This window comes from Adiantum capillus-veneris, chromosome 27 (genome assembly GCF_014529385.1).
Source record: "Adiantum capillus-veneris isolate H3 chromosome 27, ASM1452938v2, whole genome shotgun sequence".
Classification (NCBI taxonomy): Eukaryota; Viridiplantae; Streptophyta; class Polypodiopsida; order Polypodiales; family Pteridaceae; genus Adiantum; species Adiantum capillus-veneris.
Window position 1 is genome coordinate 97209225 of NC_140957.1, and position 16466 is coordinate 97225690.

Genomic DNA, 16466 nt, shown 5'->3' on the forward strand with positions numbered 1-16466 from the left:
AACAAAGGAGGGTCAACCAAATAATGCCCTAAAGGGTGCCCACACTTGGAAAAAAAAGAAAAACGTGAGTTGCTACAGACAGTGATGGTGAAAATCTGCGAGTGCTTGTCAAACTCTTTCTAAGTGCCACAAGCCAAAAAACAACTCAGTTCAAGAGAAAAAAGTCTCATACAGGCTAGGGAAAAACCATCAAGCTCTACTTCAATCAGATCCATGCCACTCTCTTAATCACCTTGTGCATACAAGATTTGTCGTTGTCGCATCCACCACTTCCCAAGCAAGAGACCCATCCCTTGTCCCACTCCTCCATGGAATTCCTAACGAGACAAGGGCAAAGAGAGAGAGAGAGAGAGAGCATGCCTCCATGCAAATCACTATGAACCTTGTCTTTCCCTCCTCCATGTCTCTCCCCTCCCCTGAGCGCTCTAATACTAGTGTGAGAGTGAGAGAACTAGACCATGCCACTCTCCACCCCACCATGCCCTATATAGGCCCTGCCTTCCTAGTAATATGGCCCCCTTGACCCTTGGGGGGTTCACCATTCAGTACCCCCCTATATAACGTGCGTTCGTGGGGTATTAAAAAACCCCCTCTTTTAACATGTCTGAATGAACAAAATGACCCCTTTTTTTAGATTTTTTTTCAAAATTGAATATAAAACCCCCTTATTTTAATGTATCGCTGTTAAATTGCCGAATTTTTTACATTTTAAAACCCCTCCTTTCAAAGTCATGCTATACATTAACATGATTACATAGTGCAACCCCCGAGCCTTGACCGCATGTCCGTCCTGGCCCTTTGCCTACCGCATGGTCTTACCCTAGGCATGACATCAAAATACACAAATTTAGTTTAACTCCACTCTTGTCAAGCTTGAGAATAACCACGGGCAAAAAAAAGAGCAGCAAGTTTATGCATCATCTGCAGACATATATGAGTCATCAAAGTTAACTTTCAACACAAGTAAAAAAGACATAAATATCGTATAACTCCTCAAGCTTGAGACTCTTATAATATTACCAAAAAAATTCAAAGTTAAAAACACAAAAGAGTTCTTCATTACTTAGGATACTTCAACTATGATTTGCTCGGTCAAAGCGTTGGAGTTGTCAATTGCGTTTTGTTGCTCAAACACAAGATTGATGTCTGTAGCCATTTGAATGTCCACATGATCAGAGGGCGTCGCTCCAAACAAATGCAATAGAAGAGCTAGGGTAGAGGGGACGATCAGCATTGGTAGCTCCAATTCTTGCTTCTCACGCACAAAGAGTGCGCATTGTAAAGGTGAAGAGCACCAATTAGACAACTTAATGTGCAAGGACATACACTATTCAGACAGAGAGAGAGAGAGAGAGAGAGAGAGAGAGAGAATGTCTCCATGCAAATCAATATGAACCTTCTCTTTCCCTCCTCCATGGCTCTCTCCTCCCCTGAGCGCTCTGATACCAGTGTGAGATGGAGAGGACTAGAGCATGCAACTCTCCACCCCACCATGTCATATATAGGCCCTACATTCCTAATAATATGGCCCCCTTGATCCTTGGGGGGTTCACCATTCAATACCCCCCATATAATGTGTGTTCATGGGGTATAAAAAAACCCCTCTTTTAACATGTTTGAATGAACAAAATGACCCCTTTTTTTAGATTTTTTTCAAAATTGAATATAAAAACCCCTTATTTTAATGTATCTCTGTTAAATTGCTGAATTGTTTTACATTTTAAAACCCCTACTTTCAAAGTCATGCCATACATTAACATGATTACATAGTGCACCCCCCCCCCCCCCCCCCCCCCCCAAGCCTTCACCGCATGTCTGTCCTGGCCCTTTGCCTGCCGCATGGTCTTACCCTAGGCGCGACATAAAAAAACACAAATCTAGTTTAACTCCACTCTTGTCAAGCTTGACAATAATCACAGGCAAAAAAAAGAGCAGCAAGTTTATACATCATCCGCAGACATATATGAGTCATCAATGTTAACTTTCAACACAAGTAAAAAAGACATGAATATGGTATAACTCCTTAAGCTTGAGACTCCTATAATATTACCAAACAATTTCAAAGTTAAAAACACAAAAGAGTTCCTTATTACTTAGGATACTTCAACTATGATTTGCTCGGTCAAAGCATTGAAGTTGTCATTTGCGTTTTGTCGCTCAAACACAAGATCGTTGTCTCTAGCCATTTGAATGTCCACATGATCAGACGGTGTGGCTCAAAACCAATGCAGTAGAAGAGATAGGGTAGAGGGAATGATCAACATTGGTAGCTCCAATTCTTGCTCCTCACGCACAAAGAGTGCGCATTGTAAAGGTGAACAGCACCAATTAGACAACTTAATGTGCAAGGACATACACTATTGAGAGAGAGAGAGAGAGAGAGAGAGAGAGAGAGCATGCCTCCATGCAAATCACTATGAACCTTCTCTTTCCCTCCTCCATGGCTCTCTCCTCCCCTGAGTGCTCTGATACTTGTGTGAGACTAAGAGGACTAGAGCATGCAACTCTCCACCCCACCATGCCCTATATAGGCCCTGCCTTCCTAATAATATGGCCCCCTTGACCCTTGGGGGGTTCACCATTCAGTACCCCCCTATATAACATGCGTTTGTGGGGTATTAAAAAAAACCCTCTTTTAACATGAACAAAATGACCCATTTTTTAAGGATTTTTTTTCAAAATTGAATATAAAAACCCCTTATTTTAATGTATCTCTGTTAAATTGCCTAAGTTTTTTACATTTTAAAACCCCTCCTTTCAAAGTCATGCTATACATTAACATGATTACATAGTGCCCCCTCCCCCCCCCCGCCTTGACCGCATGTCCATCCTGGCCCTTTGCCTGTCGCATGGTCTTACCCTAGGCGTGACATAAAAATACACAAATCTAGTTTAACTCCACTCTTGTCAAGCTTGAAAATAGCCACGAGCAAAAAAAAGAGCAGCAAGTTTATACATCATCCGTAGACATATATGAGTCATCAAAGTTAACTTTCAACACAAGTAAAAAAGAAATAAGTATCGTATAACTCCTCAAGCTTGAGAATCTTATAATATTACCAAACAATTTCAAAGTTAAAAACACAAAAGAGTTCTTCATTACTTAGGATACTTCAACTATGATTTGCTCGGTCAAAGCGTTGGAGTTGTCATTTGCGTTTTGTCGCTCAAACACAAGATCGCTATCTCTAGCCATTTGAATATCCACATGATCAGAGGGCGTGGCTCCAAACAAATGCAATAGAAGAGCTAGGGTAGAGTGGACGATCAGCATTGATAGCTCCAATTCTTGCTCCTCACGCACAAAGAGTGCGCATTGTAAAGCTGAAGAGTACAAATTAGACAACTTAATGTGCAAGGACATACACTATTCACAGAGAGAGAGAGAGAGAGAGAGAGAGAGAGAGAGAGAGAGAGAGAGAGAGAGAGATTCCAAAGGTATAATCATTATCACCCACAATACAATACAGCCTTCATCTGCACCATTTATAGCATGGTCTAGGTACTATGTCTCCACTCAAAGCTAATCTTCACCAAAATGGACTATACCCTATGAATTGTGCATTATTGCTTTGGTGTCGATTACATCTTTGCCACCGTATTAATGATGGTGTTTTCATAGGATAGTGTCAGTAGCACCACAACCATCGTGCGATAGTGGTAGACTTTGTAGCTTTCAAATTGAGAGCTCATCACTGGAATAAACCCTACACTATCTATGACGTAGAATATAAACTTATCACTTCTTCTATTTAAATTTATTCTATATCCTACATCTTTTGTATTTGTGTTAAGTCCTGCTTTGTGCGTGACAGAAAGGACATATATTAACAATAGTGTACGTTTTGATTGCACAACCACGACTCCAGCTCGATAACACTGCAAGTTCTGTTATTTGCATCCAATTCCCCTCGCATATGTGTTTGATTGGTCCAACATATAAATCGTACGGGACGTAGCATGGCTTCCATTTTTATAATTTTTGGAGAGATCACAATGCAAACTCTTCACCATAATTTTGTATAGCACTTTTGCATAACATGCACCGTATAATTAGCATTGTTACTCTGTTATGCTTTACTGCAAGACAAAATGTTTACTATTCACGTGTGTTATTGTAGCCTTGAGCCCTTTGACAGTGACCCAATCCAATATTTCCTAATCAACTTTTAACTAGATGCAAGTATGGTTTGCAAGACACTTGTAGAAAAACAACCATAACTCTTTATGTAGTGGACCATTAACATAGAATATAAAGTTAAATCTGCTACTCTTTAAGCTTAAACAATATCCTCTATCTTTTGTATTTGTTATGAGTCCTGTTTTCTGTTTGACAAAGAGGATATATGTACACTTATACTTAGCATTTTCAATATGTGATGTTGTCATGTCGCTTTGTAGGCACGGGGTGAAAGATGTGAATCTGCATGTATTTTCAAGGTTTTGCCAAAATTGTGATTTATGCCAAAAGATGTTATGTCATCAGGATGATTGAAAGTATGCTAAATGTGGATTTTGAGGCTTAGAAATAAAGCTATTTCCTGCAGACCGAGATGTAGTGATGTTACCAAAATGTGTTTTTATAATCCAAAATTGTAGTGCTTGACATTACCTCTATCGTTGTCTTTACGGCTCATCAGTTGGAGCTACAGTAAGGAAGTTATGGCAGTTTGAAATAGAGATGGTTTGCAGATCCGTACCGGATTAGGCAACTGCTGATGAAGTGTGAAAGCTGATATGAATGCATGGAGCTGAAGTAAACACTCTGTGGAGCGCATCTGTCTTTTTAGATTGTCAATCAAAGTTTCCATTGTTAAGCTATTAGCAGATAAAGTTTCATTGGGGGCCAGTTCCATGTTGAGTTGTTCACCTCTATCAATGTGCCATATGCGAGTATTTTGGCTTCGACCAAGTTCTAGAATGTGGTATGCACTGTATAAAGTCAATAGGAATTGACACAATATTTGGTTTTCTTAGAAATTCTTGGATCGTTATGTATGTCAAATGTGGTGCCCTTACGAGAGCACATAAAGTTATTAATGAGTTTTCGGTTCAAATTTTGTTTACTGGAGACCGTTGATAGCACGAAATTCCCAACACAATTGTGGCTTAAGCGGATGCGAATCGAGGGCCTCACTCAAAATGCAATCATCTATACTTGCATCTCGAGTGCATGTGGCACCATGGCACCCTTCGAGACACTGATAGGGGAAAAAAATTTCACGATGATACTGTCAGTCAAGGGTTGTTGAAAATAAATTTCGTGCGAGGCAATGTGTTGTCAGTGTACATGCCAAATGTCGTGTGAGGCGATGCCTTCGTCGATGTGTATACTAAATGTGGTGTCCATGAGGATGATGGTTGCCCAAAGAAAGCGGCCGCCCACTATGTCAAAGGCCACCCAAAGGAGGTCAATAAGTAGAAAATGGAAAAACACATGGGATGCAGGCAATGAGGACGGCGCAGGGAATGGGGAGAGAAGCTCCCAGAGGCCGCTACAGTGCTTGGATGCCATCGAGCAAGAAGCAAAATATGTCCAACCTACAGAGGTGCAATATTTTGATCCTTCTCCCGATGGATTTGGAGGAGGTCAAAGAACTACCTGCCACAACATCACGTCCGCTCACACGCCACATCAGTCATGGCATCGTGACTACCGTGGAGGGGCAAAGTGGGGGGGGGGACTAAAAAACATATTTTTTGGAAGGGCTTTGAGGGGAGGGTTGTGGTAAGTGAAGGGAAGTGAAGAGAAGAAAGAGGAGAAGGTACGAGGGTTGTGTTGCAAGAAGGGAACAAGCATAAGGAGCGTGAAGCTCAAGGGTAAGCAAGGCGGGGGAAGCAAGCCGTGAGCAAGAGGAGATAAGTGCATGAACGAAGGAGAGGAAGTGAGGGAAAGGGCAGGACAAAGGAGATTCAAAGATTGAAGCAAGGGAGGAGGGAGAAGAGCTGGCAATCTCTTCTCTCTCTCTCTCTCTCTCTCTCTCTCTCTCTCTCTCTCTCTCTCTCTCTCTCTCTCTCTCTCTCTCTCTCTCTCTCTCTCTCTCTCTCTCTCCCCCCTTTGGAGAGAGAAGGCACGGGTATAAGTAATAAAATCAAGATAAGTAGGTACTTTATCTCGCTCTCTATTGCTTGGAACCCACCAACAAAGAAAGAAATAACGAGAGGGGAATCTTTCTTGATGGGGAGTTGGGACCTCAAGGAGACCATAATTGTGGAAATCAAGCAGTACGATTTCTTCATCATGTACAAGCCATAGGAAGGAGAAGCTGTGAGGTTAAGAACTAATGATCACGATCAAAAACTGGAACAAAAGGTCATATAGCTGATTTTGACTCTATCAAACGGGTACTTGAACTAAATAAGCTCTTGAGATGGCTATACTCATGGACTTCAAGCACTAAAAAGGGGATGTGTTTGAAAGATAGAGTGCATGGAAAAATCGACCGAGCAAAGGGCAAAAGAGGAAAATTTTTGGGAAATGATGAGCAGGGGAGCTATACAGGAGGGTGTTTGCCTAGCGATTATTACAGATTGCTTCCGAGGGGTTTGGGATTTCTGATTATGGGTTTGCAAATCAACATGCATACGGACGACGACGTATGCAACTGATTTGTAATAGGGTTTCAGATATCACTTTATTGGAAGCATCTTCTGATGGCCAGCATCAAATAAGTATCAATAACTGGTTTTAGCTAAATTTTCACTGCTATTAGTGTTTCGAGTTGTGATTTTCTTTTGAAATTGCCTTGTAATCATCTCCATATATATCTTCTTGCTAACACTAAATCGCCTCGATTGGCACTCGTTTCACTTGGTTTACACCTCGGCTGATTATCCGCTAGCCAGAAGCTCGGCGCTTTCGCGATCGCCCTCGGAGAGCCACACACTCTGACAATGCTTCATTGCAAGAGGAAGCATTTAATTATTTACATTGCTTTTTTGTAGCTTGACTCAAAGATCGGTATCTAACTTCCACAATCAAAAAACACATGTACAACATTGCACGTTAGCAAAGCACTTCATTTCTTATTGCAATTCATTGATGCTTTATCCATTTGCTTGTTCTAGAATTTTGCACATTACTTCCTTTATTTTGGTTTACCTGCATGTTATTTTCTGAACTATACAATCATCATATATATTTAATTAATACACATGCATTAAAAAAAAAAAAAAACCAATGCACTTCGTACTTCTTTACTTTAGTGCTAGATGCTCGATGTCGCTATTATGTTCTTTACTTCAGTGCTCAATGTCGATCTGTATATATCCTATTATGTCCTGTTACGCCTCCCAAGCAAGACTAGTTTTCAAATTGAAGCTTTCATAGCTGAAGTTTTGTTCTTTTCAAGTATTTCATTTGCAATTTTCTTGATTAGCCCAAGAACTCTCACCATCAGAGGCCTCACCTCACGCTGCGAACTTCTAGACTATGTGTTTGAACACGACACAGCCCTTAGTCCAAGTAATAAGGGGATTGGTCTCTTGGAGGACGACGTACATTGTCCTCTCCGTAACAAAGTTTCTTCGTAAGTGCTCGATGGGCATTGAGGTGAAAAAAGCCCGCAGAAAAGCATAGGATTACTTATTATTATTCTACAAGGATGACTTTTGGATGGGTGCAAATTGCAATGGAATAAATAGGAGAGGATTGGGTCCTTGGGAGGTGAGAGGAAGAGGGATAGAGCACCATGTAGGCTCTCGTGCGTCGTGGAAGGTGTGCTGAAATAGAGTGTCAGAGGCAGCCACGTGCGCCATGTGTAGGTATGCGCATGCATGCGACCATATGCAGGAATCTGGGATGCAAGCATGCTCAATTATTGTGAAAAAAAGGTGTGAGAGGCAGCCACGTGAATGGAATGCGCCATGTGTGGGTATGCGTATGCATGCATGATACGAGCATATGCAGGAATCTTGAATTGCAAGCATGCACGCGGAGAACCTCAATTATTGTGATTCGGCGGGAGGGAAGCTTCCTCGCTAGTTCAAAGCGGCCCATTTTGAGGCTTCCATGAAGCTACCGTTGCCAAATTAGTCCTGAGCGGGTGCTTTTCTCTTGCTTTTCTGGTGCCCCCTTAATCTATAAATACGGAGCCCTAATTTGCAAGGCCCTAATCTTCAATCTACAATATATTGAGAGCCCCCTTCCGGCCCTGCACAAAGCTAGCTCCATGATGCTAATCTTAATTAGCCCATATGGGTTTCTCACTCTCTGGACAGCCCTAATCCTGCAAGATCGATTGTATCATTCAGAGAGCCCCCCGTCATGCAATTCGCATCTATAGCTAGCTGTCCACATTAATTAGTTTATAGAACAGAGGTGACGCACAATTATCCCCACACCCTAATGCAATATTGATACCTTAATTACGGGCGCCCTAGTGCACTAATGATCATACCTTCATTATTCAGCTAATTTTGTAGTCCTCGTTTTGATCTACCTCCTAGAGTTTTATAATCTGCCTAACTAGTGTAATTAGGCACAGGCTGCTTGAGCCCTTGTATGGCCGGTCCTCCTTATGCTACGCAAGAGTATGATGCAGCAGCTTATTCTGATGCCCGCATTATCCTCAATCCAAGCTATAGCAGCCTCAATTCTGATTGGCAGGATATTAGTTATAACTTACCTGACCGAGAGTTCAATGAGTTTTGCTCTAATCTGGCAGGTGCTGATGACCTTAACCTTGGCAGAGATTTTCTCTCAGATCGTCTCCTGAGCCATGGTTCAGCAGGCGCTCCTTCTTCGATGCACCCGAAGCCTTTGCCATCAACACCGCTGCCATCTCATTTCCCATCAGTTCTGGTGCCGGAATCAAGTATTTGTGATTCGCGGCTGCAACCAATATTGCAACCCGCATGCGCTCTGGCACTGTCTCCATCATCATCTACACCTATGGTGCTGCAGGAATCTGCTACCTGCAACTTGCAGCCGCAGATTTACCAGCGCCAGGTGTCGCTTACCGTCTTTGAGCCCCCTCTTCCAGCCCCTTCAAAAGTGGAGCACATGCAGTGCTTGCCTTATCCCCACAACGTCTCGAAAGATGGTGTTAATGGCGCACCGCATCATGCTGAGTTTGAGTTTCATCTCAACCCCATCATTGTCGAAGGAGCTGGCCGATTGTGGGGAGACACTTTCAAGGTACCAGCATCAGGTATTCATATGCAGCCTCTTGCACGCGCTATGGAGAGCATCAACATTGAGGATGCTCATCTTCATCTTGTGGCTCAAGGCCACAAGCTGACAGAGAGCCCTCAATATGGCTCACAATATCTGGCTCCAGCTCCAAATTCATGCTTGGGCTACAATGGAGCATTTTCGGACTCTGCAATCATGGAGTTTTCTAGCCCGTCAGCATCCTCCTTATCCTACAGGGATTCTGAGTAAGCTGCTAATGAGACCATATCAAATTTCCACATGTTGTTATAGTTTTTTTCGCTTCGCCCCATGAATTACTGTGCTTGGCGGAATTCTTTTCCTCCTGAATCTCACATAATTGAAGGTACTAAATCACATATAAGTGATTCAAGCTGTTTTGGAAGTTTGTGGAAGTATCTCCTGCATGCTAATTGAATGCGCACTCAACGGAGTCTATCTCAGTGTTTTTCATACAATGCATAACATCATGAGCTTCTGCTCGAGAGGCGCCGCATGCCTAGCTAGGTACGATTGGGGCCAGGAGACCACCGGCAGTCCCCTGCCCCCAATCGTACCTAGCTAGGTATGCGGCGCCTCCCTCACAGAAGCTCATGATGTTGAGGTAAGTCACACTGTGGGAATTATTGTGAGAATTTGTCCAAAACTTCTTGTGAATTATACTGAAGTAATAATTAGCTGTAATACTCTCCTCTGGATGTCTAATTTTTTCACACATGTTTTGCAGACAAAATAGGCACCTCTCTGCTCCAGTTTCACCATCGCCATCAGTCAACGAGGGAGCTCCTCCTGAAAGCTTCCAGAATGTCTTCAAGCTCATTGACAAGGATGCATGCAGGAAGCACAGAGTCAGAGCCATTAAGAAGAAAATAAAATATTCAAGGTAATCACTAATTTATTGAAAAATAGTCTGACTTCTGCTGTTATTCTCTGCATTTATAACATGTTTGGCAATTTGGTTGTTGATCTCACTCTAATCTGATTTTTGCTGTAATTTTGTATTACAACATTATTGTTTGACAGTTTAGTTGTTGATTATATGAGTTTAATCTAGTCATTCAATTATATGAGTTTACATAACAGATTTGCTTTTCGGTTTCCTTAATCTTCTGATTTCCCAAAAAGATTAAAGAAATCAGGATCACTCGGAAGATTGCACCATATGCGTGTCATGTCTTCACAATACACCAATTACAATGCATTGAGCTTATCCAATTTACATAGTGGCACAGCTATCAGGATATAAATGTCTACATTGTTAATATTACAATTTTTGAATTTTTAATTTGAGAATGCTCTGGCTAACATGCTGAATTGCCTGCAATTCTATTAGACAGTGCTTGTGATGGTGTAAGTTCGATTGTGTATTTAATAGGACAAGTCCCTCTGCTCCACGGCCTTCCATGGATGACAATGCCAATCGAGCCTATGCTCATCTTGAGGAAAGTAACTTTACCAGTGAAGAGAGCACAGTCCTGATTAGGGTCAAGACGTTAAAGCTTGACCTTGACGACGGGTATGTCTGGCGGAAGTATGGGGAAAAGATGATCAAGAACCAGAAGTATACCAGGTAATTCTATCTGTTGATGAGGATTTATTACACAAGAAGATTTAGAAATTTTCTCATGTAGGAAAACAGAGTCTTTTTCAGTGTTTTCCATACAATGCATAACATCTTTCCATACAATGCATAACATCATGAGCTTCCGCTCGAGAGGCACCGCATACCTAGCTAGGTACGATTGGGGGCAAGGGACCACTGGCCCCCCACCGGGCTGGCGGTCCCCTGCCCCCAATCGTACCTAGCTAGGTACGATTGGGGGCAAGGGACCACTGACCCCCCACCGGGCTGGCGGTCCCCTGCCCCCAATCGTACCTAGCTAGGTATACAGTGCCTCCCTCTCAGAAGCTCATGGTGTTGAGGTAAGTCACAATGTGGGAATTATTGTGAGAATTTTTCCAAAACTTCTTGTGTTAGTTCTAAACATCCATAATCGGCAATTTCAGTAAAAATTTGCCTCAACGAGACGACAATGATCTGATCGTGCCACCATCTATCTATTGTGCAGGAATTACTTCAGATGCGATAAGAATAATAGGATGCAGTGCCCTGTGCGTAAGCAAACTCAACGCTCTCAAGACGAGGAGTGTGTTGAGTTTTTCTATCTGGGAAGGCACAACCATCTGCCCTAAATGAAGCAGCTGCTTGTCAATATTGGTCAGATATTGGCAAGCATATCAAAAGTATACTTTTGACCAGTTTAGCATATTATTGATATTTTTTGATTTATTTGCTGTGCCTTGATGGGGTACATATATATTATGCAAAGAAAACCAGAAAGAAAAAAAAGAAAGCCTGAGGGTATTGCCTTCATCCTTTGAAGCATTAAAAACTGCACAGAAAGATAGCCTTGATGCATTGCGCTTCTTTTATATATCACAAGAAGTTTTGGACAAATTATCACAATAATTCCCACATCGCGACTTACCTCAACATCACGAGGTTTTGTGAGGGAGGCACCGTATACCTAGCTAGGTACGATTGGGGGCAAGGGACCGGTGGGGCCTAGCTAGGTGTACGGTGCCTCCCTCACAAATCCTCGTGAAGTAGCAATGTCCGGTGGTCCCGTGCCCCCAATCGTACCTAGCTAGGTATGCTGGTGCCTCTCGAGCAGAAGCTCACGATGTTATGCATTGTATAAAAATCACTGAAAAAGACTCCGTTTTCCTACACGAGAAAATTTCCAAATCTTCTTGTGATAATGTTTGTTTGCATATAACAACAAGGGGCTGCCTCTGCCGACATGCTCCTTTGAAAGTCCTCCCCTTTGTAATATTACCCATCCATATATTTTTTGTAAAGCGCTGACTCTGTCAATACAATTTGACTTGTACATACTTTTTGTGACCCACCTTCCTTTTTGAGGGCATCATCTGAGTAACCCCCCCCCCTTTTTTTTTGCCTTTTTTTGGGTGGCCTTAGTGTGCATGTCAAGAAAACCACCTTAGTATGGCAAAGATGTGTGGGTGTTGGTTCTTTAGTGTGCTTCTCTGAGAGAGAGAGAGAGAGAGAGGGAGAGAGGAAGGCTAGTACCACTCCCTGCAAAAAATTGCAAAATCCAGGCTAGATTTAAAGCTTGCCTTGAAGAAAACCTCTAAAATTTCACGTTTTAGAGTTGAAGAAGTAAAATGTTTGTTATTGTGGCCACACCAAAAGAGAATGCTACTATTTTAAAAATGTCACTAATATTGTTGTGTGGGACTCAAGCTCTAAGCACCTGCAAATGTGTCAAATTTTAGTTTTAAGTGTGACTATTCTTTCTTTGGTTGTATTTTTTTAAAATTTTTAATGTCTTCATCGTACACTTAAAAAGAAGTTTGCGGGACATGTGGACATACTCTTCTTGCATATATCCACAAACTAGTACGACCGGCCTCCTTCAGTGGACCCTCTCTCTCTCTCTCCCTCTTTATCACATGCACTGGGGCTTCTCTCATTTTTGGAATTTAGCCTTTTGTTTGCACTTTACGACACGTGGAAAGTATAGATGTGTGTCAATTACTTATTTTATTATCAAATATTTAAAAGACCAAAGTAAGACAAGATAATGTGACTTCATTTAGAATTCTTTAGCTTGTTTTTTTGGAATTCTTATCCATTTTGACCCCACAAAACTTTGTAGATCTTCTTCAGGATACCCATGAGATCTTGCTAGGAATTAAGATTTTCAGTTGTCTCACGGTTGTATCTATTGAAATAATGGCTAGTTTTAATGATATGCTTGTCTTGATGTCTAGAGGCTAGTTTTTACACATGTTTTGCATACATAAGCACCTCTCTGCTTCTAAATTCCCATCATACCCCTCAAATTTAAAAAATTCCCATTCAATAATCTAACATCAAGGTTTGTTGGTTATTCTACCATCGAACTTAAAAACAAAGTCACTATTCAGTTTTTGCAAGTCCCTGACAAAGAAAGACGTATCAGATAGGAGAGAGCTCTGCACGCACTTAAAGACCGCCTTGCCAACCGTCAGACTATTTCAACCCATGATCCTAGCTTTGCATAATCTTTTCGACTAATCTTTCTATGAAAAGTTCCAATAAGAAAAGTCCTTGGAGATGATTGTGAGAAATCACAATGAAATTTTTGGAAACTTTTAAGGGCATCTTGGGAGTTTTGAAAAAAATTAAGGGCATTTTGGGAGTTTTTGGCAAAACATGATGGACACCTTGGAGATGACGTTTTTGAAATTTGAGGGATATTTTGGGAATGTTCCCAAATTTTAGGGGTACTTTGGAATTGTGACCATTTTGTTATTCGTTACTTTTGGCAAGTCCTGATCAGTACCTGTTGAAGTTTTGAGATGTCATGCTGTCCACACACACATAGAGTTTCGCACAAGAAGAGACACTATAGATCATTAATCGCTCATGATTATTGCATGATTGATTACATTCTCCCCAGAAGCAAAAGGGTATGATTTGAGTAGGTATGAATCATTTCAATTTTGGGCAGCTGCCACATTACTATAGGGTCCAGACTCCAAATAGGTTTGTGTTTAAACACTCCCCCGTCAAGGACAGTTGCGACGGAGAGAGAGCTCAGGCAAGCTATCTATGTGCCTGAACTATCATGGTGCGTTCTTTTTTTGTGCTGCAAAAGAAATGGTGCGGTGCATATAAAAACTGGCTACAATTTTCGATATAGAAGCTATCCGCGATCAAGAAATGGCTTTCTTGAAGAACTGAGTCGATTGTCCGTTTCTTTATTTTTAGGCACATTGCTTCATTCGTGGCGGTTGTTCCATCCAAGCCTTGTGCTTCTTTTTCATGATGGGTTTCTGTCACCATTCGCGAGCTTGGACATGCTCAAGTTTAAAGCCCCCCCCCCCCCTCCACCCACATCAGCTTAGAATGTCATGGGGAAGAGAGAGAGGGCTACATTTTACAAAAAAGATCTACGATTTGTCACTATTGTGCAATAGCTTCCATGGTTGCCGAATCTTTGTGTGTTGTAGTCCCGCCTCTTTGCAATATTGTATCTGAGCTTGTGAGGGAGTGAATTAGGGTTTTCCCTTATCAAAATGATGTGTGGGCTTCACTTTAGAAGCTCTTAAATCTCTTCAAATTCAGAAAAATGGTCTCCATGAAGGTGGAAGCTCGTGTATTCCTTTCAGCTGTTTGATGTTACGACTATGTAATTGGGGTCGAGACTACATGATACCATAAAAGAGGCTTGGGTTTTGATTGAAAGTTGTGCTTCTATGAGAGTTGAAGTTTCATGACTGAAAGTTTAGTGTTCTTCATTGCTCTTTTTAAGTAAAGTTGGATGTGAATTGGTGATCATTTCATCACGAACTCATCTACAAAACCAAGCAATTTCCAAGCATAATAGGGGAGAGGTTTTGTGACTATCTTGTCATTAACGCTCTTAACTTTCTAGTCACCTTTAGAAAGAGAGTGATTTTTCATAAACGCTTTATCTTAAAGTGTTTGTGACTCTCATCACGAACTCTCACAGCCAGAGGTTCTACACCTTCCCAGCTAGACCGCACACATTCCGACATTTCAGGTGAACCCAACGTGAAGTTGTTGGAGTGGGAGTTTGTGAATTGATCTACACACTTTATTAGCCATGGATGAAAATCCAGAGACACATGGGATGCACTTTGATCCTGCAGTCATGCAGATGTTTCAATCATTTGCCATGTATATGCAACAACAACAAGCAGCCAAAAAAAGCCAGATTTTAACCACCAAAGCATTGCAGTCCATTTATGAAGAGAATTGACCAGTTTGATGGCAAGGATATCACAAAGTATCTATGAGATTATGTGAAGGAAATGGAGTTGAATCGAGTGTGTGAGGAACACATGGTCCAATTTTTTGAGCTAGTTTGTGTCCCAGAGATCAGAGGTCGTATCAAGGCAATTCAAAATGCTCATGGAAGAAATTGGGAGAAATTCAAGCTTGCTCTCAAAGAAGACTACTTTATGGAGGCCTCTAAGAAGGTCATCAAAAGAAATTTCTTAGATTGGATTGCGAAGCCTAAGAAAGGGATTTTTGCTATAGAGCTTCTCAGAGAGTTTGAGCAACGCTATGCTCAACTATCACAAACTGAACAAGCTTCCTTGCATAGGGAGAAGGTAGAATTTTTCCTATAGGCAAAGAAATCGAAGAAAACTTAGAGATTCTCTTGGAAGATAAATATACAGAGTAAGGTTTGAAGATAAGGTGGAATGATGTACAAGATGCAGTCTCCCTATTGGCAAAAAGACAACGCAAAAGAGACAAGATGGTGGTGAATAATGGTGCTTTAGTTTCTGCTATTACCGAGAAGGAGCCAAAACCTGCTATTGTAGCTTCTAAGGATGATGTATCTATACTTGAAGAACCTCTGAAGGGCATACACGAGATGGAATTAAAGCTAGCAAGTCTTGAAGAAAAAGGGCAACCATCTGGACAGTCATCCAATCAAAGACCTCAAAAAAGAGAGGGGTTTGTAAATAGGTGCATATGGTGTGACAGCCCAGACCATCCAAGAAGGGAATGTGAAAGCTTCAAAGATGCCTTGAGTAAAGATATTGTCTTCTTCAAAGAAGTCTTAGTGAAACACGGAAGCCCTTGGCTACCGACTGTGGCAAAGGAGGAACGAAAAAGCTAGTTGAGGACATGGAAACTAGTCATGCTATCTCAATGGTAAAGCAGCAGCATTTGTCTTAAAGGTTGGTCAAGTCATGCTCAAAGGGTCAAAATCTATTGAAGATGTGAGTGAGGATGGTGAAGATGTATGGCCATCTGCAATGGATTTAGCTATGAAGGGAAATTTGACTAAAGAAGTCTTACATGAAGCACGAGATTGTAAACGTCTTGAGACTGGGTGGAATGAACCTGTAGATGCCTTGTCAGTGCATGCCTACATTGCAAAGTAGCCTTATGATCCTCTTTCACTTGCCTTGCTATCAGGCCCTTTTTGGTGCTTTGATGGTCTAAATAAATTCATCCGACATACATAACAACTACACCCTGCCTGTCGAGGCCTCACATACCAGTTTTAGCACTTCCTCTTGCACTCATAAATAATCTCCACCTTTGCATAGCACACCTTTCAACACCAACCAACTTTGCTTGTATCAACGTTGTACTAAAGATGCTATTTGCAACTCAATGTACATGTGATTAAAGTCTGTGCTAGTGTAGCAGGATCACTCACAAACAAGTACCAAAAGGGATTCAAGAAATATTTTACTCATGTCTCTAATGGGGGGGAGTGAAAACAACTCTCAATAGAGCTCAGTTGAACAACAA

The 16466-nt window shown here is 41.5% G+C and overlaps 1 protein-coding gene across 2 annotated transcripts; it reads left to right on the forward strand.

The window, feature by feature from the left end:
• The first annotated feature begins 8034 nt into the window (after positions 1–8034).
• LOC147422436 (uncharacterized) lies at positions 8035–12052 on the forward strand. 2 transcript variants are annotated; one of them, XR_015186835.1, is made up of 4 exons: positions 8035–9381; positions 9882–10037; positions 10492–10724; positions 11224–11436. XR_015186835.1 is itself a non-coding variant. In XM_086503523.1 (4 exons), the coding sequence occupies exons 1-4, from the start codon at positions 8504–8506 to the stop codon at positions 11345–11347; spliced, it is 1353 nt and encodes a 450-aa protein (XP_086359649.1). In that variant the 5' UTR covers positions 8039–8503; the 3' UTR covers positions 11348–12052. The 2 variants fall into 2 exon arrangements, 1 of the variants encoding a protein (XP_086359649.1); XM_086503523.1 differs by having other exon boundaries at positions 8039–9381; positions 10530–10724; positions 11224–12052.
• The last annotated feature ends 4414 nt before the right edge of the window (positions 12053–16466 follow it).

Coding starts and splice junctions, on each gene's coding strand:
- LOC147422436 (XM_086503523.1), top strand. CDS start 8,504: ATGGCCGGTCCTCCTTATGCTACGCAAGAGTATGATGCAGCAGCTTAT. Junction 9,382..9,881: donor TTATCCTACAGGGATTCTGA/GTAAGCTGCTAA, acceptor CATGTTTTGCAG/ACAAAATAGGCACCTCTCTG. Junction 10,725..11,223: donor AAGAACCAGAAGTATACCAG/GTAATTCTATCT, acceptor TCTATTGTGCAG/GAATTACTTCAGATGCGATA.